The following is a 27,504-nucleotide window of genomic DNA, read 5'->3' on the forward strand; positions in this document are numbered from 1 at the left end:
GCGCTACAGTCTGGAACCGCGTGACCGCTACGGTCGCAGGTTCGAATCCTGCCTTGGGCATGGATGTGTGTGATGTCCTTAGGTTAGTTAGGTTTAAGTAGCTCTAAGTCTAGGGGACTGATGACCTCAGATTTTAAGTCACATAGTGCTTAGAGCCATTTGAATTATACGATTGACTTTTTAGATTAGGATGTAAACATTTAACTAGATCGCAGTTTTTATAACCACCGAAAATTTGAATACACACGTCACTTGTTTCAAGTAGCATCTTCATCCTGATAGGAAATTGATGTCCACTAGGCGCTAAGTATTCCAGTAAATTGGTTGTCACTTGGCACCACAGTGTGCAGCTGAAAATGATGTGGTTGGTACTATCAACACGAGTCACCCAGGGGTGCGTCAGTCCATTTGACGAATTTTTTATGATACATCCCAGAGATATAACACGGTCGTAACGGGATATTCTGCGCTATGTCTGCATAATGCCTTCCCCTATGTTTGTATTATAGGTACTACTTGTTACGCTGCCAGACGCCGTAGGGAGGTCTTTCTACGGAACTTAAGCATATGCCTTTGTCGCACTGGGGACAGCACTCTTAGTTAGAGCAAGGACAGTTTCATTTGCTCTGATACCATAGTGCCCTTTATCCACTTTTTCCTTAGTCCTTTTTCGCAGCGCTTTAGTTGTACAATCCATTGTATTAGGCGATTAACAGGTTAGAATTTTACAAAAGAGTGTCGTATATATTTCTGAAAACCATTGCTAGTACATTGTTTTACTTTCAATGGCCAGCCGTTGTGGCCCAGCGGTTCTAGGCGCTACAGCCTGGAACCGCTACGGTCGCAGGTTCGAATCCTGCCTCGGACGTGGATGTGTGTGATGTCCTTAGGTTAGTTAGGTTTACGTAGTTCTAAGTTCTAGGGGACTGATGACCTCAGATGTTAAGTCCCATAGTGCTGAGAGCCATTTGAACCATTTTACTTTACATGGTATTTCTGACACTGAAGCTTACGGGTACAATTATACTGGTTGGTGAGTAAATAACAGTGATCTCGAATGCATGCAAGTATATTTAACAGAGAAATAATTTTATTTCATTTCTGGAATGAAGCATTTCTCTTTATTTATGAATTGTGAAATATTTTGTGTCTGACCCACAACCCTATATAGGTCGAGAATGCTCTTCAATGCTTGAATGTAGAGCTGAGACCTTCTGGTATTTTCTATTCCTTTTTTGGGATAAACTGATATACTACGATATTGATATGACTTCGGCCGCAGTTCTATGTAACTTGAGACATTATTTTATGTGTCGGTCACAGTAACACTGTAACAGGTTTTGTCTGTATAATACCTGTCATTTACGAGAGTAGTACTGAGTAAATCAATTACCTCTAATAGCATTTCAAAACGTACAGTATCTGACGCAACAAAACGGGAGTGTTAAATAATTTCATTTCGCAATGCAAAGCCTGAAACTTTGTCTCGAACGATTAACTAAGTCCTACGCAATAGTGAGAAACCAAGACACAATGAAAACACGCGAAATCCGTTTCTGTGTTATTTTCTTCTTGATAGTTGTGTAAGACTCTCAATGTCAGGAACTAGTTGTGTACAGAATTCTCCCACCATCGTTAAAATACAGTCGGCAATGAAGCTGACTTAAGGAAATGGTTTCAAATCACGAGATTTGATGATTTCGAATTACGAGAAATTTTATAGCTGACCTTCGTAACAGAATAGCTTTCTGACGATGTGCATCCTGTAAATAATGGGACACCTTTTGTCAAAAGGTATCAGTTGCGAAAACTCGCCAAACTAAAATCGCAATTGATGTCGAACCGAAAATGGATTAATTTCTTGCTGTTTTCGTCATTTTACAATAAAATATCTATTTTAAAATTAAGTCAAAGTTACTTCGTTTAAATAGAACGCTCTTTAGGTTAAGGATTACCGAAGTTACTTCCTTTGATAAGAAGCCCTTTAGGTCACGGATTACAGCCTTGCGCTCGTCGTCGACGTATCGTCGTAATCTGCCGTGTGATTTACTGTATAATGGTGCTGCAAATTCAGTTTCTTATATAATTTTGTATTTTATGGCACAGTAACCATTTAGAATTACAATCTCAAGCAGCAACAAAATACAGGTAATCCCACGTAGAATTAGAAACAATCAGCGCTGAAGGTTCGTTATTGCAGCGAACTGCTTCGTTTGCCATTTTGTAACGCACCGGCAACTGAGGCCGCTAGGTGACAAGGTCCGTTGCTCTTCCTAAAGTTCTAGTCTGTCACTCTTTACCTGTGATGGCTCCGCGCTCCAGATCAGCCATACTGAACAGCCCTTGTATTACAAGCTGTCAGCATAATTGATTCACTGTAGTACTGCAGTAACTCCGCTGTAATTTTATTGTTTATCGAAAATATTTTCATTTATCAACTGTCGACTGCTCCTCGCCCCTACAACCAGCGCAAGTTGGACACCAACGCCTGCGCTCAGGGGGTGGGGCACTCTCCCCTCAAGAACAAATAGAGAGCATCCACAGTGTCTCGACATTTTGCCAAAGATAGTACGAGCTACACTCGCAGAAACATAACGGTTTCAAAACTGGCACCAAGCAGGAAACCCGAGAGCTTTTCATCTTTAAGGACTATTATTGTGACCTTCAGTCAGAGGACTGGCTTGTTGAAGCTGTCCACGATAGTCTGTCCTGTGCAAGCTTCTGCATTTCCGTATAGCTGCTGTAACCTACACCCACTTGAACCGTCTGACTGTACTGAAGCCTTGGTCTCCTGCAAATTTTATCCCTCACACTACCCCCTCCCCCCCCCCCTCCGTCCCCATTACCAAACTGACGGTTCCTTGATGCCTCAGTATGTGTCCTATCAACTGATCTCTTCTTCTAGTCTGGTTGTGTCGTACATTTCTTTTCTCCCTGTTAGGATTAGAATCTCCTCATTAGTTATTCGATCTCATCTAATCTTCAGCATTCTTTGGTAGCACCACATTTCAGAAGCTTCTTTCTCTACTTGTCTGGACTGTTTATCGTCCACGTTTCATTACTAGACAAGCCTACACTCCAGATAAATACCACACTCCTCTTTTTCAGAAACGCATTTCTTGCTATTGCCAATGGCATTTTCATCCTCTCTGCTTCGGCGATCGTCAGTTAATTTGCTGGCCAAATAGCAAAACTCATCTACTAGTTTTACTGCCTCGTACTCTGTGGTATCGCGGGCAATCGTTCTTTGTACAGCGGCTGGCGCCAGAGGTTCCGCTGTTGTCCGGCAGCGGCAGCAACCCTGAGCTGAGGCACCACCAGCGCCAGCTCCAGTCAGTTCTAGCAGTGTAGCACTAGTTAGCAGCAGTCACACATCGTCATAGTGCTTTCTCTGCGAAAGTAGTACATCACAACTGACCTCAAGACTTATGTTTATTTCTATATAGGGAACTGCTAAAGTGTTTAATTTATCCCGGCCTTGACAAGGACTTGTATGTGGATTTCGAAAAGGACGCTGTGGACCAAAGTTGAGTATAATATAGTATATCTCTCAGCGATTGTGTTCTCTCGTTCTTTCGATCTTTGCCTTAAAACTCGCGCACCATCCCGAAGGGACGTTGTACTTTTGGCGACGAGACTTACTTGGCCACTTCAGCAGTTACCTCGGCATCGCCTGATTTAATTCTACTGCATCACGTTACCTATGTTTTAGTTTTTTTGTGTTCAGCTTATAACCTCCATTCAACACACTGTCCATTCCGTTTAATGTTCGATGTCCGCTGATAGAATTATATCATCTGCAGACCTCAAAGTTTTTTCTCCTTTCCCTGAATTTTAATTCCCTTCCAAAATTTTTCTTTGGTTTCCTTTACTGCTTGCTCAGTACACAGATTGAATAGCATGGAGGATGGGCTGCAACCCTGTCTGACACCATTCTCAATTACTGCCTGCCTTTCAAGTCCTGTAACTCATATAACTATGGTCTGGTTCCAGTACAAATTGTATATAGTATTTCATTCCCTTCATATTACTCTTGTGACTTATGTAATTTCAAATAATGTGCTCTAGTCAACGTTGTGGAAAGCTTTCTCTAGTGTGACCAGTGCCATAAACACAGCTGGGATATTTATAGTGCTTCCGGCTCACGGTTCAAAAGCTTAGTGGCATTCCCAATCACATGCAGGGACAATTGGGATATGACTCGAGCGATGGGGAGGAAGCAGACAGGAGTCCACGCATATGCACTCACACACACACACACACACACACTTTGCTCTTCTGATCACACCCCAGAATTTTTTTTTTTTTTTTTTTGTCGTCAGTCTACTGACTGGTTTGATGCGGCCCGCCACGAATTCCTTTCCTGTGCTAACCCCTTCATCTCAGAGTAGCACTTGCAACCTACGCCCTCAATTATTTGCTTGAAGTATTCCAATCTCTGTCTTCCTCAACAGTTTTTGCCCTCTACAGCTCCCTCTAGTACCATGGAAGTCATTCCCTCATGTCTTAGCAGATGTCCTATCATCCTGTCCCTTCTCCTTATCAGTGTTTTCCACATATTCCTTTCCTCTCCGATTCTGCGTAGAACCTCCTCATTCCTTAACTTATCCGTCCACCTATTTTTCAACATTCGTCTATAGCACCACATCTCAAATGCTTCGATTCTCTTCTGTTCCGGTTTTCCCACAGTCCATGTTTCACTACCATACAATGCTGTACTCCAGACGTACATCCTCAGAAATTTCTTCCTCAAATTAAGGCCGGTATTTGATATTAGTAGACTTCTCTTGGCCAGAAATGCCTCTTTTGCCATAGCGAGTCTGCTTTTGATGTCCTCCTTGCTCCGTCCGTCATTGGTTATTTTACTGCCTAGGTAGCAGAATTCCTTAACTTCATTGACTTCGTGACCATCAATCCTGATGTTAAGTTTCTCGCTGTTCTCATTTCTACTACTTCTCATTACCTTCGTCTTTCTTCGATTTACTGTCAAACCATACTGTGTACTCATTAGACTGTTCATTCCGTTCAGCAGATCATTAAATTCTTCTTCACTTTCACTCAGGACAGCAATGTCATCAGCGAATCGTATCATTGATATCCTTTCACCTTGTATTTTAATTCCACTCCTGAACCCTTCTCGTATTTCCATCATTGCTTCCTCGACGTACAGATTGAAGTGTAGGGGCGAAAGCCTACAGCCTTGTCTTACACCCTTCTTAATACGAGCACTTCGTTCTTGATCGTCCACTCTTATTATTCCCTCTTGGTTGTTGTACATATTGTATATGACCCGTCTCTCCCTATAGCTTACCCCTACTTTTTTCAGAATCTCGAACAGCTTGCACCATTTTATATTGTCGAACGCTTTTTCCAGGTCGACAAATCCTATGAAAGTGTCCTGATTTTTCTTTAGCCTTGCTTCCATTATTAGCCGTAACGTCAGAATTGCCTCTCTCGTCCCTTTACTTTTCCTAAAGCCAAACTGATCGTCACCTAGCGCATTCTCAATTTTCTTTTCCATTCTTCTGTATATTATTCTTGTAAGCAGCTTCGATGCATGAGCTGTTAAGCTGATTGTGCGATAATTCTCGCACTTGTCAGCTCTTGCCGTCTTCGGAATTGTGTGGATGATGCTTTTCCGAAAGTCAGATGGTATGTCGCCAGACTCATATATTCTACACACCAACTTGAATAGTCGTTTTGTTGCCAATTCCCCCAATGGTTTTAGACATTCTGATGGAATGTTATCTATCCCTTCTGCCTTATTTGACCGTAAGTCCTCCAAAGCTCTTTTAAATTCCGATTCTAATACTGGATCCCCTATCTCTTGTAAATGACTCCTGTTTCTTCTTCTATCACATCAGACAAATCTTCACCCTCATAGAGGCTTTCAATGTATTCTTTCCACCTATCTGCTCTCTCCTCTGCATTTAACAGTGGAATTCCCGTTGCACTCTTAATGTTACCACCGTTGCTTTTAATGTCACCAAAGGTTGTTTTGACTTTCCTGTATGCTGAGTCTGTCCTTCCGACAATCATATCTTTTTCGATGTCTTCACATTTTGCCTGCAGCCATTTCGTCTTAGCTTCCCTGCACTTCCTATTTATTTGATTCCTCAGCGACTTGTATTTCCGTGTTCCTGATTTTCCCGGAACATGTTTGTACTTCCTCCTTTCATCAATCAACTGAAGTATTTCTTCTGTTACCCATGGTTTCTTTGCAGCTACCTTCTTTGTACCTATGTTTTCCTTCCCAGCTTCTGTGATGGCCCTTTTTAGAGATGTCCATTCCTCTTCAACTGCCTACTGCGCTATTCCTTATTGCTGTATCTATAGCGTTAGAGAACTTCAAACGCATCTCGTCATTCCTTAGTACTTCAGTATCCCACTTCTTTGCGTGTTGATTCTTCCTGACTAATGTCTTGAACTTCAGCCTACTCTTCATCACTACTATATTGTGATCTGAGTCTATATCTGCTCCTGGGTACGCCTTACAATCCAGTATCTGATTTCGGAATCTCTGTCTGACCATGACGTAATCTAATTGAAATCTTCCCGTATCTCCCGGCCTTTTCCAAGTATACCTCCTCCTCTTGTGGTTCTTGAACAGGGTGTTCGCTATTACTAGCTGAAACTTGTTACAGAACTCAATTAGTCTTTCTCCTCTTTCATTCCTTGTCTCAAGCCCATATTCTCCTGTAACCTTTTCTTCTACTCCTTCCCCTACAACTGCATTCCAGTCGCCCATGACTATTAGATTTTCGTCCCCCTTTACATACTGCATTACCCTTTCAATATCCTCATACACTTTCTCTATCTGTTCATCTTCAGCTTGCGACGTCGGCATGTATACCTGAACTATCGTTGTCGGTGTTGGTCTGCTGTCGATTCTGATTAGAACAACCCGGTCACTGAACTGTTCACAGTAACACACCCTATGCCCTACCTTCCTATTCATAACCAATCCTACACCTGTTGTACCATTTTATGCTGCTGTTGATATTACCCGATACTCATCTGACCAGAAATCCTTGTCTTCCTTCCACTTCACTTCACTGACCCCTACTATATCTAGATTGAGCCTTTGCATTTCCCTTTTCAGATTTTCTAGTTTCCCTACCACGTTCAAGCTTCTGACATTCCACGCCCCGACTCGTAGAACGTTATCCTTTTTGTTGATTATTCAATCTTTTTCTCGTGGTAACCTTCCCCTTGGCAGTCCCCTCCCGGAGATCCGAATGGGGGACTATTCCGGAATATTTTGCCAATGGAGAGATCATCATGACACTTCTTCAATTACAGGCCACATGTCCTGTGGATACACGTTACGTGTCTTTAATGCAGTGGTTTCCATTGCCTTCTGCATCCTCATGTTGTTGATCATTGCTGATTCTTCCGCCTTTAGGGGCAATTACCCACCCCTAGGACAAGAGAGTGCCCTGAACATGTATCCGCTCCTCCGCCCTCTTTGACAAGGCCGTTGGCAGAATGAGACTGACTTCTTATGCCGGAAGTCTTCGGCATAAGATGCTGATTATTTATCAGAATTTAGGCAGTGGCGGGGATCGAACCCGGGACCGAAGACGTTTCGATTATGAATCAAAGACGCTACCCCTAGACCACGGGTCGAATCCCAGAATTTTACCAGACATTAAAAATGAAACAGTCAGGAACCAGGATGTACCCAGAACTGACCATCTTGTTTTTTCTACATCAGTTGTCACCCACGCATGGCTGTTGTTCGGTGCTTGCACCCACTTGATACAAGGCGCGCGCGCGCGCACACACACACACACACACACACACACACACACACACACACACACATTTCGCTGTTCCAATAACAGCCCAGTATTTTTCCAACCATTAAAAACGAAACAACCAACCAGGATCTACCACGAGCTGATCATCTTGTTTCTCTGCGCCATATGTCACCCACGCATGGCTGTTGTTTAGTTTTTGTACCCACTTGGTGCAAGGTGCAATGGACCCTCAAAGTAGATGTCACGATGTTATTCGCACATCTAAATTGTTTGTATTATTGTTCTATAACATTACAAAACACATGTGGCTCGCTTATTGGCAGTAGTGTTGTAACTTACAGGTTAAGGTACACTTGGCGTCGGCTGTGGTTTAATCTTTGTGAGAAAGTAAAGTAGTACTTTAAAGTTCAAAATGATTCAAATGGCTCTGAGCACTATAGCACTTAACATCTGAGATCATCAGTCCCCTAAAACTTAGAACTACTTAAACCTAAGTAACCTAAGGAGATCACACACATCCATGCCCGAGGCAGGATTCGAACCTGCGACTGTAACGCCTAGAACCGCACGGCCACACCTGCCGGCTTTATCACTTAAGTAAATTTGTTTGTAGTAACATTTAATCATTATATGTTTACGTTATTCTAAAACAAAAAAGAGCCCAGCGTACTGTATGTACAGAATGTAGTGTTTAAATGTTAATACCAACAAACGTGCTTAAGTTCTTTTCGAACTGTTACCTAAAATAATTGTACTGAATCATGCCTAATTCAGTTCTTCAAGCAGAAATGGATGAGTTAAACATCTGAATTGAAACCGCCATAGAACAGAAACGGTATTCAGAGTATTATGTACTCACTCCCGTCTATAAGTCCTAGAAGTTTGTAACGGGAATTTCCGGAAACATTGAATATTATTTATCAAAATACGTAAACGTTCGTTCTATAACAGTACAAAACACGTCTGTCTCGCATATTGGCACTACTGACCTAACTTACGGATTAACTACACTTGACTCCACGACCCGACTGTGGTTCAGTCTTTGTACCCACTTGGTGCAAGGCACAATGAAATTTAAATTAAGTGCCATTAAGCTATTTCCATGCCTAAATTTTCTTAGTACTTATCAGAAACGCATAAAGATTTATTCTGCCCTAAAATTCGACTGTGGTTTGACCTTTGTATCCAGTTGGTGAAAGACACAATGGACCCTCAAATTAAGTATCAAAAGGTTATTTTCACATCTAAATTGTCCGTATCATATATCAAAATATTGGAATTATTGGCGTTAAATGGAAATGAAATGAAGTCCCATGCTTCTTTACAGAGCGTAGGGGGACGATGCGGGAGACCCGCACCGCCTTACTAGGCAAGGTCCTAGCGGAGGTGGTTTGCCGTTGCCTTCCTCCGACCGTAATGGGGATGAATGATGATGATGAAGACGACACAACAACACCCAGTCATCTCGAGGCAGGAAAAACCTCTGACCCCGTCGGGAATCGAACCCGGGACCCCTTGCTCGGGAAGCGAGAACGCTACCGCAAGACCACGAGGGGCGTTAATTGACAGGTTAATATACTTATGACGCCAAATCCGACTGTGGTTCGATCTCTGTGCTCACCTTTGCAGGGGACAATGAATCCTCCGATTAAATGTTAAAGGCGGCGAGGAGGGAGGGAAATGGGTGGAAGGGGGCCATATTGTGTAATGTCTGAGTGACTGTGCAAAAACGTGTACGTGTTCGTAGTCAGCAAAGCATCAGACAAGTCGAGATTTGTTGATGCATTCAAAGTTGCACATGTTTTATTTCTCATTGAGAATGTCTCTGTCAAATGGGGTAGCTATGTTCTAGAGGACCCCCAAGAACAATTTTATTAGAGACTGTCCATTTGTAATGTTAAAGAAGGAAATATATATTTAAAATTTATCTACTCAGTAAAGTCTCCAGGTAGGGCTCTCTGAGTTTTTGCAGCAACTTCGTGTAGGCGACGATTACCTTATGAATAGGGATATAACGTAAAATTTTGCTGGAATTTTCAATAAAATGAAGGTATGTCCTCACCTAACAACAAAACATGACTTACGTGTTGAAGAAGACTACGAATAAAATAGCATTGTGATAGTGAACAACTACAAGACAGTTTAACGTGGATGAGCTCCAAATGTAGAATAAAGAAATTTAACAAATTTTATGTCAAATCAAAAGTCCAGGAGTGAACAATTATATCAGTAACCATCTTGATAAAGTGTCCCTGATATGCATCTATCAGAAACTTTTATGTCTTCCTTGGCTAAAGAACATGCTATTACCAGATTAGAAGCTAAGATTCATAAGTACAGAGTGGATGTTGTGTTTGATCTTGTGGAAGTCTGTCTAGGCCAGACTGCCAAACTGCACCCGTGTTCCATGTGCGGCTGCATGCGGGCCGAGGCTCGCTCTGTCTCGGCTTTGTTGGGTCCTTGGTGGAAGTATTCGATGCAGCGCGGCATTTCATGTAGTAGAGCATAGCATACGGTGCGCGACATTTCGTGTGGTAGAGCGATGGGGCACTGTTCCTTCTAGCATACGATGCTGTATTTTTCCAAGTTCCTTCACTGTGATACTCGTCCGCTGCAATCCGACTTACAATCAGAAGAGGCAGTCTAGTGACGTATTGTCACGATAATTTAAATATGAGAGGGAGTTACAATGCTTTTCCGAAGAGAAGGAAGAAAATTATCAGTCCTATTATACAATCGCACAATCGCCAGGCACCACAAATACGCCAAAGAACGCCAGAATGAATTGAAAGATTTAGTTGGCGATGAAAGAGAACACAAGTTGGCGGACCTAAAGAAGGTGCAGTGCTGCACAGCAAGCCGACCAACAATAACTCGCCGCATAGCTGGTATGGCAGCGGGTGTCTACGGGCAGTTAATTGACTATGGCAGCAAGTTCATTGCTTTCTCGAATACTTTGGACGTGTCGATCGACATTTCGGACATGACACAGATTGCGATTTTTAGGTCTGGTGTCAATGTAAGACACAACGAGAGGGATCGGCTTGCTGAAAATTGTTGAAGAGGCCATTGAAACCGTTGGCCTGAACTGGAATGTGCTAGTCTCTGTTACCACCGATGGAGCGGCAGTAATTCGAGGGGCACAAAATAGGCTCGTGGCATGGTTGCGCAAAAAACTGTAACGATAAACAGACGATTTCTACGGAACTAATTGTTTCTTTCATCATGAAGCACTTTGTACTAGATTTTCGGAAAAAGAGCTCGTCATGGAACTGATGGTCCGAATAGCAAATTAAGTTAAGTGAAATGGGTTATTGCATCTTTTGTTTGAACAGTTTTTGATGGAACTGCTGGATCAGTACGCAGATGTGATTTACTACTGCGACGTGCGTTGGTTCAGTCGAGGGACATGCCATGACCGGTTTTACGAGCTAAGATCTGCTATTGTTCAGTTTATGAAGGAAAATGAAGTAGGAACCAACGTTAGAAGACCCGGAATTGATTATAGGAAAAAAAATGGTTCAAATGGTTCTGAGCACTATGGGACTTAACTTCTCAGGTCATCAGTCCCCTAGAACTTAGAACTACTTAAACCTAACTAACCTAAGGACATCACACACATCCATGCCCGAGGCAGGATTCGAATCTGCGACCGTACCGGTTGCGCGGTTCCGTACTGTAGCGCCTAGAACCGCTCGGCCACTCCGGCCGGCGAATTGATTATAGACCTTACTTATTTAGTTGTCTTGACTACACACTTGAACACCCTCAATAAGATGTTGCTAGGTGAGAAACAACGAATGTTAATGGAAAGCGTGGCCGCATTTAAAATCAGACTGTGGAAGGTTCACGTTCTGGAAAAAAAAAAAAAAAAAAAAAAAAAAGACGCTACCCATTTCGCTAAGCTCTCTGGTTTCAAAGAAAATCGAATTTTGACAATTGATTTCGGTGCTGGAAGAAGTACAGGAACAGTTTTCAAATCGTGTTCAGAACACTGCCAACCTCGCATCTGTTTTTGAGATGTTTTCAAGACCATTTGCCGTGTCAGTTGTTAGCACCCTTGTTCTTTGCCGATTGAGCTGATCGTTTTGCAGTACAATTATCGTTTAAAAGACAAATTCTATTACGTTAAAACTGACGAGAAGTACTATGAAAGTTTTCTCCAGGAAGAGTTTCCACGTCTCTGTAACGAGGGTGCAAAAGTGATATCCATGTTCGGATCAACTGATGTGAGTGAAAGATTTATTTCGATAATGAGTCTAAATAAGTCACGGTTACGAGGCAACCTGTGTGACGAAAATCTGATAAACTACCTCCGCCTACCAGCGGGCCGACAACTTGTTCCAGATATTAGTTTTATTCATTCTTCAGCTTACCAAAAGCAATTAAATAATGACGAAATTTTTCTTTTGTTTCTGATATGTTTTGTTGAGAATTGTGGCTATGGATTGTCGGTAGAGGAGTCCTAGGTATTTTTTTCCTTTCACGTGCAGTTACGATAATTTATTCCATCCCCAACGACATGTTATACAGACTGTTTATCTTTGCATCATCTTTTATATCTCACCTGAAATGTAAAAATTTTACATGGGACTATGTGGCTCACACAATATTACTGACGGAATGCAGTTGCAAACTCAACTTCCTTTTAATTTTTGGAGGTACATGCGCTTGTACCACTGTAACAGTATGATACCGCTCCTTCTGATATACAGCTTAAGTTTTTCGAATTATCTAATACGGCATAATATAAAACCCAGCCGCATGCAAGCCAATCTATTGACTAAGTGGCGTGTTTGCAGTTCCCCCATCGTTTGCGCTCAGACACCTTAGCGGGATGGTGGGGGAATTCGTGCACTGAGACGAGAGAGAGAACGGCCCGCCTGCCAAAGGGCCGCCCACGTGCAGCGTTTCTGGCCGCACCTGCTCTTCGTGTGTGAAACACCAATAAATACTGTGTAAAATGCGTTCTGCTACACTCTGTGCCAATCGCTTCTATGTTGTGTTTAACAATGTTCTGGAGTTTGTCTACTGGGGCAGGAAGAATACATGAAAATAACTGACCTTCGGACAATCAAGACCAAGCAAAGATTATAAACTATGTTCTGTCTGCTTATAGTTTTAATTATTTACCTGTAAGATATATGAAAATTGACAACACAAGTGTTATATAAAAGCTGGAGAAATATGTTTTTCTCGATCCAGGTCTTATTCTCCACAACACTGTCGAATATAGATATTACCAAATTAGGACTGTTTCCTACAAATAATCTTTTTCTGCAGATCTTTAGAAAAAGAAGCAATGTATCGATCAGACTTAAACAACTCTGTATTACAGTAAATACTACTTTAAGTGAAGTTAATGCGTTATCTGTGCACAAAAAAAGAAGAAAAAGAAAATGGAAATGGAAGCGGTCAAAGTCGTACAGTAATTACTCCATCAAGTGCAATTAATGACCGGCCGGTGTGGCCGAGCGGTTCTAGGCGCTACAGTCCGGAACCGCGCGACCGCTACGGGCGCAGGTTCGAATCCTGCCTCGGGCATGGATGTGTGTGTTGTCCTTAGGTTAGTTAGGTTTAAGTAGTTCTAAGTTCTAGGGGACTGATGACCTCAGCAGTTAAGTCCCATAGTGATCAGAACCATTTGAACCATTTTTTTGCAATTAATTTGTTATGTGAGTGCAAAAGTAAACTTGAAATAGAAGAGGTCGAAGTTAAAAAATGCAAACTGCAGCATTTGTCAAAACCAATTACAATTAGGGGAAGAATAATCTACTACTAGAAAAAAAAATAAACTGGAAATAGAAGAGATCGAAGTTAAAAAATGAAAACTGGAGCATTTGGCAAAACCAAGTACAATTAGGGAAGAATAATCTGCTAATGAAAAAAAAAAAATCAATTTCGATGTGCACGTAAGTCTAGCTAATTATTTTAAATAAAGTATATGGGAAAACCTGAATATAACAGGATGGATACAAGATATCAACATGTACTGTAAATATAAATGAAAATTGCCCATATGTGGAGTACTCACAGAAAATGATGGATCCAAGAAACTTTACAATTAGATGATACACGCAAAATCTTTTTGTAAATCTCCATCTCTATCCGGAATTGCTTAAAATGATGGTTACATTGTATGTAAATGTGATGGTCTCTATATTGTACATCTAGTAACAGAAAAGATATTTACACAGTTACAAATAGATGGAATAACTACATTTAATGGTAACTAGTTTGCCAAAGTGGTAGACATAAAGTTCTATATGGTAATTGAGCTATAATATGGGAAAGAGCCGACACCTTACACCCAAGAGGATGTGGAATTCCGTAACAAAATGACTGTGCAATAAATAAAAGGAAAAATTAAAACTGTCGAATGCTGTTAGAATTGCTGTACTGGGCGTCCACAAGCAATGTGTCTGGCGTTGGGCAGATTACAGTACAAGGGAAACAGGCTCCGATCACCACATACGTTACATCCTGATCATTGGACTCTGACACATGGTGTATCAGTTTTGGCTAAAATAAGATGCGTATTTGATAAATAATACAGATATTTTAGACATGGAAATAACACTGTAACACCTAATTTGAAGATCCATTTATGCCTTGCCCCAAGTTGGTACAAATTAATATCGAAATAAAATTGAGTTTTTGTGTAGTATGTACTACCTTAATCTGCGAGTTACTCGAGAAATGACATTAAGCAAGCGACACGTGTTTTGTACTGTTATAGAACAAATATTTACGTGTTTTAATAAATAATACAGACGATTTAGAAGTGGAAATAATATGTGGCACTTAATTTGGGGGTCAATTGTGTCTTTTCACCAAGCGGATACATAGATCGAACCACAGTTTAGTTTTGGTGCCAACTGTAGCTTGATCTGTAAATTACACCAGTAACCCCGATAAATGAGCCATGTCTGCTTTGTGTTGGTAAAGAACAAATATTTGTGTATTTTGGCAAATAGTGCAGGCAATTTGTGGTTTCTTGAAGGTGCCATCTTACTTTAGTACAAAGTTCGAACCACTGTTGTTACTGAGTGTACTTAATCTGTAGGTGAGATCAGTAGTGTCAATAAGTAAGCCACGTGTGTTTTATGGTGTTATGGAACAGAACATCACGTATTTTGGTAAATCATACTGACAAAATTTTTGTTTTCTTTAAAGTGTTGTTACAATGACTGAACCAATTCGTTAGCAGACGTATCTTGACCCTTAAGTTACTTCATTAGTGCCAATAAGTCAACCACGTGTGTTTTTTTACTGTTATAGAGCAATAATACAGACAATTTAGATGTGAGGATAACATCGTGACATTTAATTTGAGGGTCTATTATGCCTTGTACCAAGTGGGTACAAAGATCGAGGAACAGTTTTGTTCGGCTGCAAAGCGTAACTTTATCTATCAGTAGCCCCAGCAATGCCAATATCTTTACATATTTTGATAAATAATATAGATTATTTAGACATGAAAATAACATCGTGGCACTTAGTTCAAGGGAGTCCATTGTGCCTTGAACCGAGGGAGTGCAAAGATTGAACAACAGTCGTGTTTGGACATCAAGTGTGGTACAGAGAATAAGATGGCCTGTTCTGTGGTACAAACTGATTGGCTGGCTCCTTTTTAATGGCTGTAAGATACTGGGCTATGACTGGAAGAGCAAGATGTATGTGTGTGTGTGTGTGTGTGTGTGAGAGAGAGAGAGAGAGAGAGAGAGAGAGAGAGAAGCTCTCTGATGGTTGGGAGAGCAATGGTATATATATATGGATTCAGTGGAATGTCACATAATTTGTGAGGTGATTCTGCATGTAAAAGTAACCCGAAAAAGTGTTATGAACATGTGGCCGATTTTTGATCAATCAGAACAGGAGTGCGTTGAAGACCACATACATCTATGAATGAAGACGAAGACAAGTGTGAATGTTACTTATCGAAATGCTGTCTGGTGGACAGAATAGTATTGGGACAGATGACTGATCAATCCTGTTACCAGAAGTGTGGCGGTTCTTCAACATATGGCAGCACTGTGACGTCACACTGAGACAACAGATGCAAGTGTATACGGTGTGTAATCGTGGGTTGGATCAGTGAGCAGTCGTGAGGCCGTGCACATGTCATGCTTGAGTGTTGTTTAATTAAGCAAGTCCATTGTGTCCTGTGTTCGTGAATGCCAACATGCAGCGTACATTCACCTGTGCAGAATTCGCAGACATTTTGTTTGTGTCCAGGTGCTGTAATGGCAGAGCCTGTACGGCTGTGACTGAATACCATAGATGTTTCCCTGATCGACGAACCCTATGCGCCAGCGTTTTTCAAAAATTATGTGCATCTGGAACACTACCCAGCGTACACATATCATCAAAACGTGAGGCCATCATCCAGATAGTCGTTGAAAGGGAAGACAGTATTGCAACAGTACAATGGACTCTCACCACCAGTACACACTGAATTAGCCACCAGCTCGATATTCCACAAATGCGAGTGTGACATACAGTACATTACATTCTGAGGGCCCGTACCCAGTCCCTGCGCAACATCTGCATCCAGGTGACTCAGCAAGCAGACAGCAATTTTCTGAATGACTAGCTGTGCACAGAGATATTGTGCAATATACTTTATTTACAGATGAGGCTACATTTACAGGCAGTGGTATCATGAAAAGGTGCAATTCTCATAAACTAGGGAAACAAGATTCCAAGTTAAGTTCTCAGTGAACATCTGGGGTGGTATGATTGATGACTTGGTGATAGGGCCTATGTTCCTACCAGATCACATGACAATTGTAGCATAAGAACATTTCCTGACAGAAGACCTGCCTGCCCTTTGAAAGACGTGACATCAGAGCAACGGCGGCAAATGTACCTGCAACATGATGGATCACTGACTCACTGTACCAGACAAGTATCCCAGCATCTGAATAACACATTTCCTCAACGGTGGATTGGCCGTGGCGGACACATTAACTGGACTGCCAGATCACCCGACTTGGCCCCATTACACTTCTGTTCATGGGACTAGTTAAAGGGTGATGTTATGATACGAAAGTGGATACACGTGGAGAACTTGTTGCTCACATCACCAATCTTATTGCTGGCATTAAAGCCCGCCGAGATGATGTTCGTCGTGTAACGCAACACACACTTGCCAATGTGTTGAGAATTGAATTGAGATGGGTGGGGGACTTCTTGAACACTTCTTATAGGATGGATCATTCATCTGCACCCATATTATTCGGTGTCCTCATAGTCGTTCATTGATGTGTGGACTCTTCAAACAACTCCAGTTCCATTAACTATCGAAAATCGGACACATGTTCATAGGACTTTTTCGGTTTATTTTCAAATCTGCAATCAGCTCACAAATTATGTGACTTTCCTCCTGAAACACCCTGTGTGTGTGTGTGTGTGTGTATGTGTGTGTGTGTACACGCGCCATGCACCAACTCCCAACCCCTCCTAAACCCTCCTCTCGACAGCCAACCCCCAACCTGCACTTGCGTATAGGTGACCTGGGCGTGTGACATGACGAGGCTGGTACTAAGATGGTACGGCAGTAAGCTTATGATCACCATAGACATAGTGCTAATGTACATTTTACCTTTCTTCAGTCTGTCTTGTAAGATAAGTTATAGAGTCAGCATTACCTTATGCAGGATTACATTATATTTCTCCAGAACCCAAAGTGATCTTCTCATGGGTGGCTTCAACTAGTCTTTCCATTCTTCTGTAAATGTTTCGTATCAGTATTTTGCAATCATGACTTTTAAGTGATGGTTCAGTAAGAACCAAGAATGGAATGTGGTCACGGGAAAAACTTCAAACAAATTGCATTGATCTAAACAGGGATTACAGTACGAGTGTACACCGGATACTTTTATCCTCCTCTCTTGTAAGCAACATTTTGGTGGCAGTCATATGAAGTTCCACTGGAAATTTGCATAGCGCTTCCGCTCATATAGGTAAATATCGTCCAGCATCAATCCACCCCTTACCTTCATGAATGGACCTATTCTAAGACATACCTTTATCAGGAGGCTCTTTCCTTTTAATACACTTCTGGCCATTAAAATTGCTACACCAAGAAGAAATGCAGATGATAAACGGGTATTCATTGGACAAATATATTATACTAGAACTGACATGTAATTAAATTTTCACGCAATTTGGGTGCATAGATCCTGAGAAATCAGTACCCAGAACAACCATCTCTGGTCGTAATAACGGCCTTGATACGCCTGGGCATTGAGTCAAACAGAGCTTGGATGGCGTGTATAGGTACAGCTGCCCATGCAGCTTCAACACGATACCACGGTTCATCAAGAGTAGTGACTGACGTATTGTGACGAGCCAGTTGCTCGGCCACCATTGACCAGGCGTTTTCAATTGGAGAGAGATCTGGAGAATGTGCCGGCCAGGGCAGCAGTCGAACATTTTCTGTATCCACAAAGGCCCGTACACGACCTGCAACATGCAGTCGTGCATTATCCTGCTGAAATGTAGGGTTTCGCAGGGATCGAATGAAGGGTAGAGCCATGGGTCGTAACACATCTGAAATGTAACGTCCACTGTTCAAAGTGCCGTCAATGTGAACAAGAGGTGACCGAGACGTGTAACCAATGGCACCCCATACCATCACGCCGGTCGATACGCAGGTATGGCGATGACGAATACACGCTTCCAAAGTGCGTTCACCGCGATGTCGGCAAACACGGATGCGACCATCATGATGCTGTAAACAGAACCTGGATTCATCTGAAAAAATGTTTTGCCATTCGTACACCCAGGTTCGTCGTTGAGTACACCATCGCAGGCGCTCCTGTTTGTGATGCAGCGTCAAGCGTTACCGCAGCCATGGTCTCCGAGCTGGTAGTCCATGCTGCTGCAAACGTCGTCGAACTGTTCGTGCAGATGGTTGTTGTCTTGCAAACGTCCCCATCTGTTGACTCAGGGATCGAGACGTGGCTGCACGATCCGTTACAGCCATGCGGATAAGATGCCTGTCATCTCGACTGCTAGTGATACGAGGCCGTTGGGATCCAGCACGGCGTTCCGTATTACCCTCCTGAACCCACCGATTCCATATTCTGCTGACAGCCATTGGATCTCGACCAACGCGAGCAGCAATGACGCGATACAATAAACTGCAATTGCGATAGGCTGCAGTCCTACCTTTATCAAAGCCAAAAACGTGATGGTACGCGTTTCTCCTCCTTACACGAGGCATCACAACAACGTTTCACCAGGCAACGCCGGTCAACTGCTGTTTGTGTTCAAAAAATGGCTCTGAGCACTATGGGACTTAACATCTGTGGTCATCAGTCCTCTAGAACTTAGAACTACTTAAACCTAACTAACCTAAGGACATCACACACATCCATGCCCGAGGCAGGATTAGAACCTGCGACCGTAGGAGTCCCCCGGTTCCAGACTGAGCGCCTAGAACCGCTAGACCACCGCGGCCGGCGAAATGCTGTTTGTACATGAGAAATCGTTTGGAAACTTTCCTCATGTCAGCATGTTGTAGGTGTCGCCACCGGCGCCAACCTTTGTGTGAACGCTCTGAAAAGCTGATAATTTGCATACCACAGCATCTTCTTCCTGTCGGTTAAATTTCGCGTCTGTAGCACGTCATCTTCGTGGTGTAGCAATTTTAATGGCCAATAGTGTACTTACTAATGCTGTCAAATTGATCAAGTCATCCACTTTACTCAGAACGCATATAATAAAAAAAACACTTATTTATACACTAGGCCTCCATTTTTTTGTTATATTGTCCGAAAGATAAATTAAAGTTGTTCCTATCCCCAAGTTTCTGACTAAGGTTTTCGGGAGATTTTTCTTGGTTGTAAAGCAGACACCAGCAGGCAATCCTCTTTCAAACGATCTCATTTGGGACTCCATATGCCCACCTGGTATTTTACTGAAAAGTCCCTGACTCAACAGTGGGTTACTATTTGAACAGCTCTGTCTATATAGAGAATGAAAAAATATATGTGTCAAATAACATGTCTAACTTTCTTCTAAACTGTATCGTGTCATGTCATACATTTTTATGTTATTGTTGGAGGCTAACTGTAGTATTATACTAACTTTTTATATTTAAAATCTTAATGCTAAGTATAGATATAGAAGGAAATAAATAAGAAAAAATTATAAAATTGTGCTCAAATGTCGGCCGTTCATTCCCTGCCACAAGCGCAAGAACACGTGTGCATGCACATGCCTTCAACAACAGTGAAATTAATAATACACTTAAACACGGGTTTCCTTTCGTTCCGTGCCTGCCTCGGAAAAATTAGGGTTTCGGCACACTTACTACAGTTTCTTTTCTGGCGGTAGCCTCTTAATACTAAAAAACTAATTACGATTATGTGTAGTGACGAGTTGTTAAGTAAGTTGAAACGACTCACCGACACACTGGCCCGAGTGCAGGTTCTTGATGAAGCCTTCGTCACAGTCGAGGTGTGAGGGGCACTTCTCGCAGGGGTGTCCCCAGGCGACCCCCACGGTGGCGCAGCACAGCTGGCGCGTGCACACCACGCCCTCCAGCTGGCCCTGACACATGTCGTTCCGCACGCGCGTGAAGCACGGCCCAGTCCGGTAGTCTGCGTCAGGCATTGCACAGTCAGTTGCTGGTTCTACTTGCACCAGTCCACTCTCACCGAGTAATTGGACATAAAGAATCATAAATAAGTACTGTTATTTTGGTGAAGACTACCTTCCCTGTCTGTTTGACGTGGAGTCGCCATAAGTGGGAAGAAATTAACGGAAGTGTCACCTTCACCCATTAGTTATCAACAGATCTGTTACTACGATTATGACATAATTTCTTACCAGCGGACATATTAAAGCTGATTGATGTGTGTCTAAAAGACGACTACGCATGGGTATCACAAATGACTATCAAGTCACTGCGTTCTCTCCTTATTTAGAAAACTTGGAAAGCTATAGATAATGGCTTTCAGATAGGTGCTGTTGTTCTTGACTTTCATAAGTCTTTTAGTTTAATTCAACACTATCTCTTACAGACAGTATATGCAATCAGATACGTTACTGGATTAAGAATTTCGTGGCATATAGAACCCAGCATACCGTTTTAATTATTAGTAACCACTGGAAGTGAATGGAACAATGCGAGAGAAATCAATAGTAAATAACGTTGATATGATGCCTTGGTTTTACTGTTTAAAGCTGTAAAGAAAATCGTTTGGTGTCACAGTCACGACTTAACTGCAAAAGAAAAATTACAGAGTCATTTAAGCAGTCATTCTTAGGTCATTCCATGTGGGAAATATGGGGAGAGGGGGGGGGGGCACGTGCCCCCGTGCCTTCCTTTCACCCCCTCCCCCCTCTGAAACCGCCCTTGTTTAGAACTATATCAAATTGAAAAAAGAAAAAAATGTAAACTGAATGATGTAGTGAAGGTAAAAATTAGCTTTCTGTAATGCGCAATGCCTGTAAGCATTGATTGGAAGTTGCTCTTACCTATGAACGGTTTTATGTATGTTATTTCTGTATTTTTCTTGTTTGTTTAGTTATTTACCATGATCTTATTAATGCCGTTAAGTGCTGTCCTGTAACAACCTACATCTTACAACAAAGACACAAATAACATCACATGTCATGACAGAGAATTGATAGTATTTTATTGATTTATAATATTTACGTTAAACCTCAAAACTTACTAGACGGGAAGAAAAGATGAAAGGAGTAAGGAAAGGAGACAATGAGGGTGCCAAATGAAACACATCTGAGACTTCATGAAAAATGTTATGAGAAGCTACAGATTGTGGAGGTTCAGGGTCTCCATGGAAAGTAGAGTCTGATTTCCGTTGTTTCAAGAGATGAACCATTACTTTGTTTTCCAAGTTAGATTAATACCGCTGATGTTTCGAGACACATTTTATTACAGCGAGACGCATGTTACATAGAAGAATTTAATTAGGAATGAGAGTGAAAATTAAAAATAATGTAGAAAGTAAAAATCTGATGTTCCTTGAGTGTCACTGGTAAATTTTTTTATTTCATTTTATCTTTCTTGTTTTACACGCCTAGTTCCGTAGGCCGAAATTAAGAAGCAAATCTCGATAATCGTGGAACGTATCAATAAATGACATTACAACAGAAAAGTAATAACAAATAAAATAAAATTTTTTTATATCCTAAAAGATGATAAGCTATAAGTATATATAAACGCAATCAACAGTGTAACTCAGAAATTAGCTTAATTTTTCAAGGAACTCCTCCACAGAATAGAAGGAGTGACCTGTGGGGGAACTCTTCAGTTTGGATTTGAAAGCACGTGGATTACTACTAACATTTTTGAATTCTTGTAGTAGATTATTAAAAATGGATGCAGCAGAATACTGCACGCCTTTCTTCACAAGAGTCAAGGAGGTACTATTAAAATGCAGATTGGATTTCTACCTAGTATTAATTGAGTGAAAGCTGTAAATTCTTGGGAATAGGTTGACATTGTTAACAAGAAACGACATTAAGGAATATATGTACTGAGAGGCCAATGTCAGAATACCCAGACTAACGAACAGGAGTCGACAAGAGGTTCGTGAACGGACGTCAATTATTGAACGAACCGCCCAATTCTGAGCCAAAAATACCCTTTGAGAAAGGAAAGAGTTACCACAAAATATAATACCGTATGTCATAAGTCAATGAAAATAAACAATGTAGACTACTTTTCGTGTCGAACTATCGCTTACTGCAGCTGCTTTTCTAGTAGTAAAAATGGGAGCATTAAGTCTTTGAACAAGATCCTAAACATGGGTTTTCCAAGGCAGTTTACCATATACCTGAACACTTAGAAATCTGAACTGTTTAGTCTCCCTACTCAATTTCTATGTCAGTTTCGTTGAATGGTGCGATAGCAACTGTGAAACCTGATCTTGCTGTGATTTAGCGCATGAGCATAGGTGTTGAACAGTGGCAGTGTTGCACACAACATCCTCTACTATCAAGCTAGTTCATATGCAAACAGAAATATTTCAGAATCACCTGTAATGTTAGAAGGCATATCATTTACATAAACCCTATGTTTGAGAACAGCTATTTATTGTTGTTATTAATGAGAATACGATATAGCAAACATAGTGTGAGGTAATCCCACCAGGATAATCAACTTGGCCGAAGGTTTTGCCTGCTTCTTTTGTGTTTTAGTTTTCAGAGAGTGCTTTCAAGTGTTTCTGTTTGCTAATTTGTTGTTGTGTTTTTGGATGTAACCAGGAGGGGAGCCACAGAACTAATCACATTTCTCTTTTCAGAGGCTCTGCTTATTTTTTGATAAAACGTATTTGTGTAAACTATGAATTCCCTGCCCAGTCTGCCCCCTGACCCTGCCCCACGCCTCAGCTGCCGACGGTCAATGTGATGGGTCGAACACGAGGTTTTCAGTTTCAGAACCAACAAATTGCTACCTCACTGACGACGGTACAACAACTATTGGCTGCACAAGCTGCGTCGGCTGCACACCCACAACTGACCAACCAACCAGCCCAAGTGCCGTTCCGGTAACTGAGGGCGACGGAAGAGGAGAGGGTTCAATATCCGAGCACATTTTCAAGTTCATTGTGTTCAGGGTACTGTAAAGTTACAATACTTCCTTTCGATTGCGGAGTCAATACAAAAATTATTCCCGACCACGTCTCGCGACGAACTCAGCTATAGCCAACTAATTTCTGCACTAATTCAATACTGTGTCCAGCAAGTCCAAGTAGCTGCAGCTAGATATCACTTCTTTTGCTTGCAGAAAAAGCCGGAACAGACGTACCGCCAGCGGTGCACTGAGTTAACGGGTATGACTAGCAAGTGTAAATTTATGTGTAGTTGTGGCAACTTTTAGAGTGATTTAATGATACAGGATGCAGTGACATTCAATGTCCCAAATAGTAGAATACGGGAACAGATCTTAAAGTATTCTGATCCATCGATTTCCCAACCATTGCAAATCTTACAGCAATATGATTTGGGTGTCTTAACGGCCGATTAGTTTGATGGGGCCCTGATTTGTCGGGTCGAGTCGCTGCTCGTTCGCGACCGCCCAAAGCAGCCACGACAACGAGTGCGTACTCAGTCACGCAGGCAGCCACGTAGTCATGTAAACAGGCCTATGAATTTAGCGAAGTCTTGCCCCAGATGTTTTGCTCGCCATAAAAGACAAGATTGCCTATCCCTTAACGCAACGTTACACGTGTGGAAGAAAAAGCCATGCCCAAGCAGTTTGTTTGAACGGCACAAAAACGCTAATTTTGTCCGCTCCCAGGAAAGACAGGCTCGAGCACATGCAGTATATGCTGTGCTTTCAAATCCTACAACAGGTTCTGACACAAGTAAGATTAAGATTGTGCCTCCTTCTCGCCCTAACGCTGTGCAACGACGTTCTAACAAACTGTTTGTCTCATTACGAATTGCTGGCCCTGGTGTGAACTTTCAGTTAGCCACAGGTGCCTCAGTAACTTTGCTTAATCGTGCCACGTATGAACAGTTGAGCTCACCACGCTTTTCTAAATCTACCAAGCACCTCAATTCTTACAACGGACAGTGCAGTTTACCTGCCACTTACAAATCTCACACTAGGACAGTGAATTTTACTGTGCTGAAATCAAGAGACGGTGGGAACACATTCGGTTTAGATGCCTCTGATTAGTTTGGACTTAGCATCCGAGACAATGTACTTTTAGTGTCTCCTTTTGAACCAAAAGAGAGTGTCGAGTCGAGTTCTTGGTTAAAGAATTTCCTGAACTACAGTGGTCGTTTAACAAGTAATGCTCCACATTTTTTTCTCAGAACATATTTATTGTTAAGAGTCAGACACTGACAATATACATCAACATGTCTTGCCCATATCCTATTTTTCTACGGAGTCTCCATCACGTTCTATGGCCGTACGCCAACGTTGTTGAAGAGCCTGCTGGTAAAAGCGCACGAAGTGCTGCACCCAGCTTTCGTCCCCCGCAACGATCCGTGACAGAAGTGCCTCCCCGTCGGTCTCAAAACGCTCCAACAGTTCAGATGAAATGGTCTTTCTTTGAATCTTGTGGTCCGCTGTGAGCATTCGTGGGACCATCGTGAGCACCTCTTTGAATGTCAGAGAGTCTCGATTATTGCAGACGCACTTCCAATGCTGACCGACACCTGTAGAGCCAATTGTCGAGTTGTGATGCGCCGGTCGACAAGAATAATGACATCCGTACGATTCAGCATGTCTGGAGCAGTGGCTGTGACGGGGCGTCCCTAGCGTTGCTCATCATCGAGATCTGTTTCTGACTTTCCTCAGGCTGTAACTTTCTTTACCCATCACCCAACTGTACTCCTATCAACTGCAGCATCGCCATACACTGTACACAAACGTTTATGGATGTTCACCACGGTTTCTTTTTGTGCACACAAGAATTCAATGACAGCACGCTGCTTGTAACGTGAGTCGTATGTAGACGCCATTTTGACGCTGTACTATGGCTCTGCCATTTGCCAGAACGGTTCGACACCTCACCGGCGCACAGAACAAACATCAAATGTGAAGCACCAACAAGACGTTTGTCTATGTATATTAACGGCTTTTTTTAAAAAAAATGTGGGGCATTACTTATTGAACGACCCCTGTATTTTCAGAAAGAATGGGAAAAGCTAGTAACTTTGCAGCATACACTGAAAGACAATGCACAGGCTACGTTTTTCTGGACCAGCCCCTTTCCAATTGCTTTAAGAGACAAAGTAGCCAGTGAATTGAAAGAATTGCAAGATAATGGTGTAATTGTTTTGTGGTCGCTTTCGCATTTGTGTTGATTACAAGTCTACAGTCAACCCACGGACAGTAGTTGACACTTCTCCATTGCCTCGACCTGAGGAATTCATGGACAGGCTTGGTGCAGGACGTTACTTTTCTAATACAGATTTGTGTGACACCTACTTGCAAATTCCATCGGATGAAGAATCGCAGAAAGTTTTTGGTGTTAATATACACTTAGGCCTGTTCAAGTACTTGCTTTTGCCCTTCTGCAGTGCTTCCGTACCCGCCATTTTTCAACGTTACTTAGAACAGCTGACTGCAGCTACCTTGACGATGTTGTTTTTCTCAGGTCGTATACCAGAGGAACACATTGCAAATTTGCGTACTCTTTTTCGAGTGTTGTCAGAAATGCAGGATTCAAGTGTCGCTTCGGGAAGTGTGAGTTTTTTCAAACTGAACTACAGTACTTAGGTCATGTGATAAGCAGTCAGGATGTGTACCCCCTCCAATCTCATTTGCTTGCAATCCATGACCCTGTTCCTCGCAATGTGTCTGAACGGCTGTCAGTACTAGGCAAGATGACGTACTACATTCGGTTCATACCAAATGCCGCTCAGATCGCGGCTCCATTGCATCGCTTGCGTCGGAAAAATGTGCCTTTCGTGTGGACCAAAGACTGTGAAGACGCATTTCAGAAACGGATAAATGCCTTGCTTAGCGACAGATGTTTAGTCAATTTTGAGCCTGTCAAGCCAGTCTTCTGTAAGTCGACACTTCTTCCTACGGGATCAGCGCTATACTTTCGCACGGAATTGGTGCAAAATACAGACCCATTGCTTTTGCCTCAATGTTATTAACTCTAACTCAGTGCAATGGTTCTCAAACAGAAAAAGAGGCTCTCGCTATTGTGTATGATGTGACAAAATTCCATCACTATTTGTATGGTCGCAAGTTATTTTTAATGACAGATCACAAGCCTTCGCAGTCCTTGTTTCATCCGTCAAAGCCAGTTCCTACTCGCACTGCTCAAAAGTTGCAACGTTGGGCATTGCTGCAGGATCAGTACGAAATTGTGTACAGACCGACGGCAAAGCATGGCAATGCAGACGCCCTATATCGCCTTCCGAGTGGCCCAGGCTCTGAATTGCTGGAATCTGTTCCCTTGCACCACCGAAAACTGCACAGACCACGGAAGCAGGCCCAGATCTGAAGATTTTGTTGCACTACATTCGCACGTCTTGACGTCACTCAGTGTACAGCACCCAGAACTCAGCTGTGCGCCGATATCCGCATAACCTTTGGGTTGAATAGCGTGTGATTCTAGTCAAAATGACCGTGAACAATTGCGTGTTCTTATTCCCAAAGTGTTGCAAAAGTCTGCAAGAGGACTGTTATTGATGACATTGTACCTCCATTGCCGGCATTGGAGGGTGAAGCTTTGACAATGCCAGCCACTCGGGCTGGCGAAACGTCAGTAAAATCATCAGACGAACGTCGGCCGACGAACCCGAGACAGAAGCAAATAGGCAGTTTGTCAACAACTGGCCACGAAAGCCGTAACAATTTTGTGTTTACTCAGTTTTGCAATACAACTTCTTACTGAAGAATTGAAAGGAAATTCTGTACCACTGCCTTCAATATGTGAATGTAAAATATGTGGGGAAGCTTAGCAGCTACGGAAATGACCCGGTGGAGTGGAAAAGGTGTGGTTGATGCGCAAGTGGCGATAGTCCTGTGTGATGAGTAAGGGGTCTGGGCCGAGAAGTGCTGTGGTTTATTACTCGTTAGCAGTAGCGGATCACTGTGGCTCATATTTTTGGACTCTTGAGGCCACGAGGGCTTAAGAGCAGTATTTATAGGCCTCGGATGCCGTATTTGGTGTCAATATTATCATGGCATGGTTTTTGGTCCTGTAAAGATGTAATTCCGACGCCAAGAATAGGGCGAAGCCAACGGTACTGCCGTGACTGCATCACCGCCATGGTAACA

The 27,504-nt window shown here is 42.3% G+C and overlaps 1 protein-coding gene across 1 annotated transcript in view; it reads right to left on the reverse strand.

The window, feature by feature from the left end:
* Window positions 1-27,504, reverse strand: part of LOC124805008 (fibrillin-2-like) — a 425,338-nt gene that overhangs the window by 371,838 nt on the left and 25,996 nt on the right. The window contains exon 4 of the mRNA XM_047265408.1: window positions 20,183-20,377. Coding sequence (XP_047121364.1) covers window positions 20,183-20,377 — 195 coding nt within the window. The remainder of the gene's footprint in view (window positions 1-20,182; window positions 20,378-27,504) is intronic.

This window comes from Schistocerca piceifrons, chromosome 7, assembly GCF_021461385.2.
Source record: "Schistocerca piceifrons isolate TAMUIC-IGC-003096 chromosome 7, iqSchPice1.1, whole genome shotgun sequence".
Taxonomy (NCBI): Eukaryota; Metazoa; Arthropoda; class Insecta; order Orthoptera; family Acrididae; genus Schistocerca; species Schistocerca piceifrons.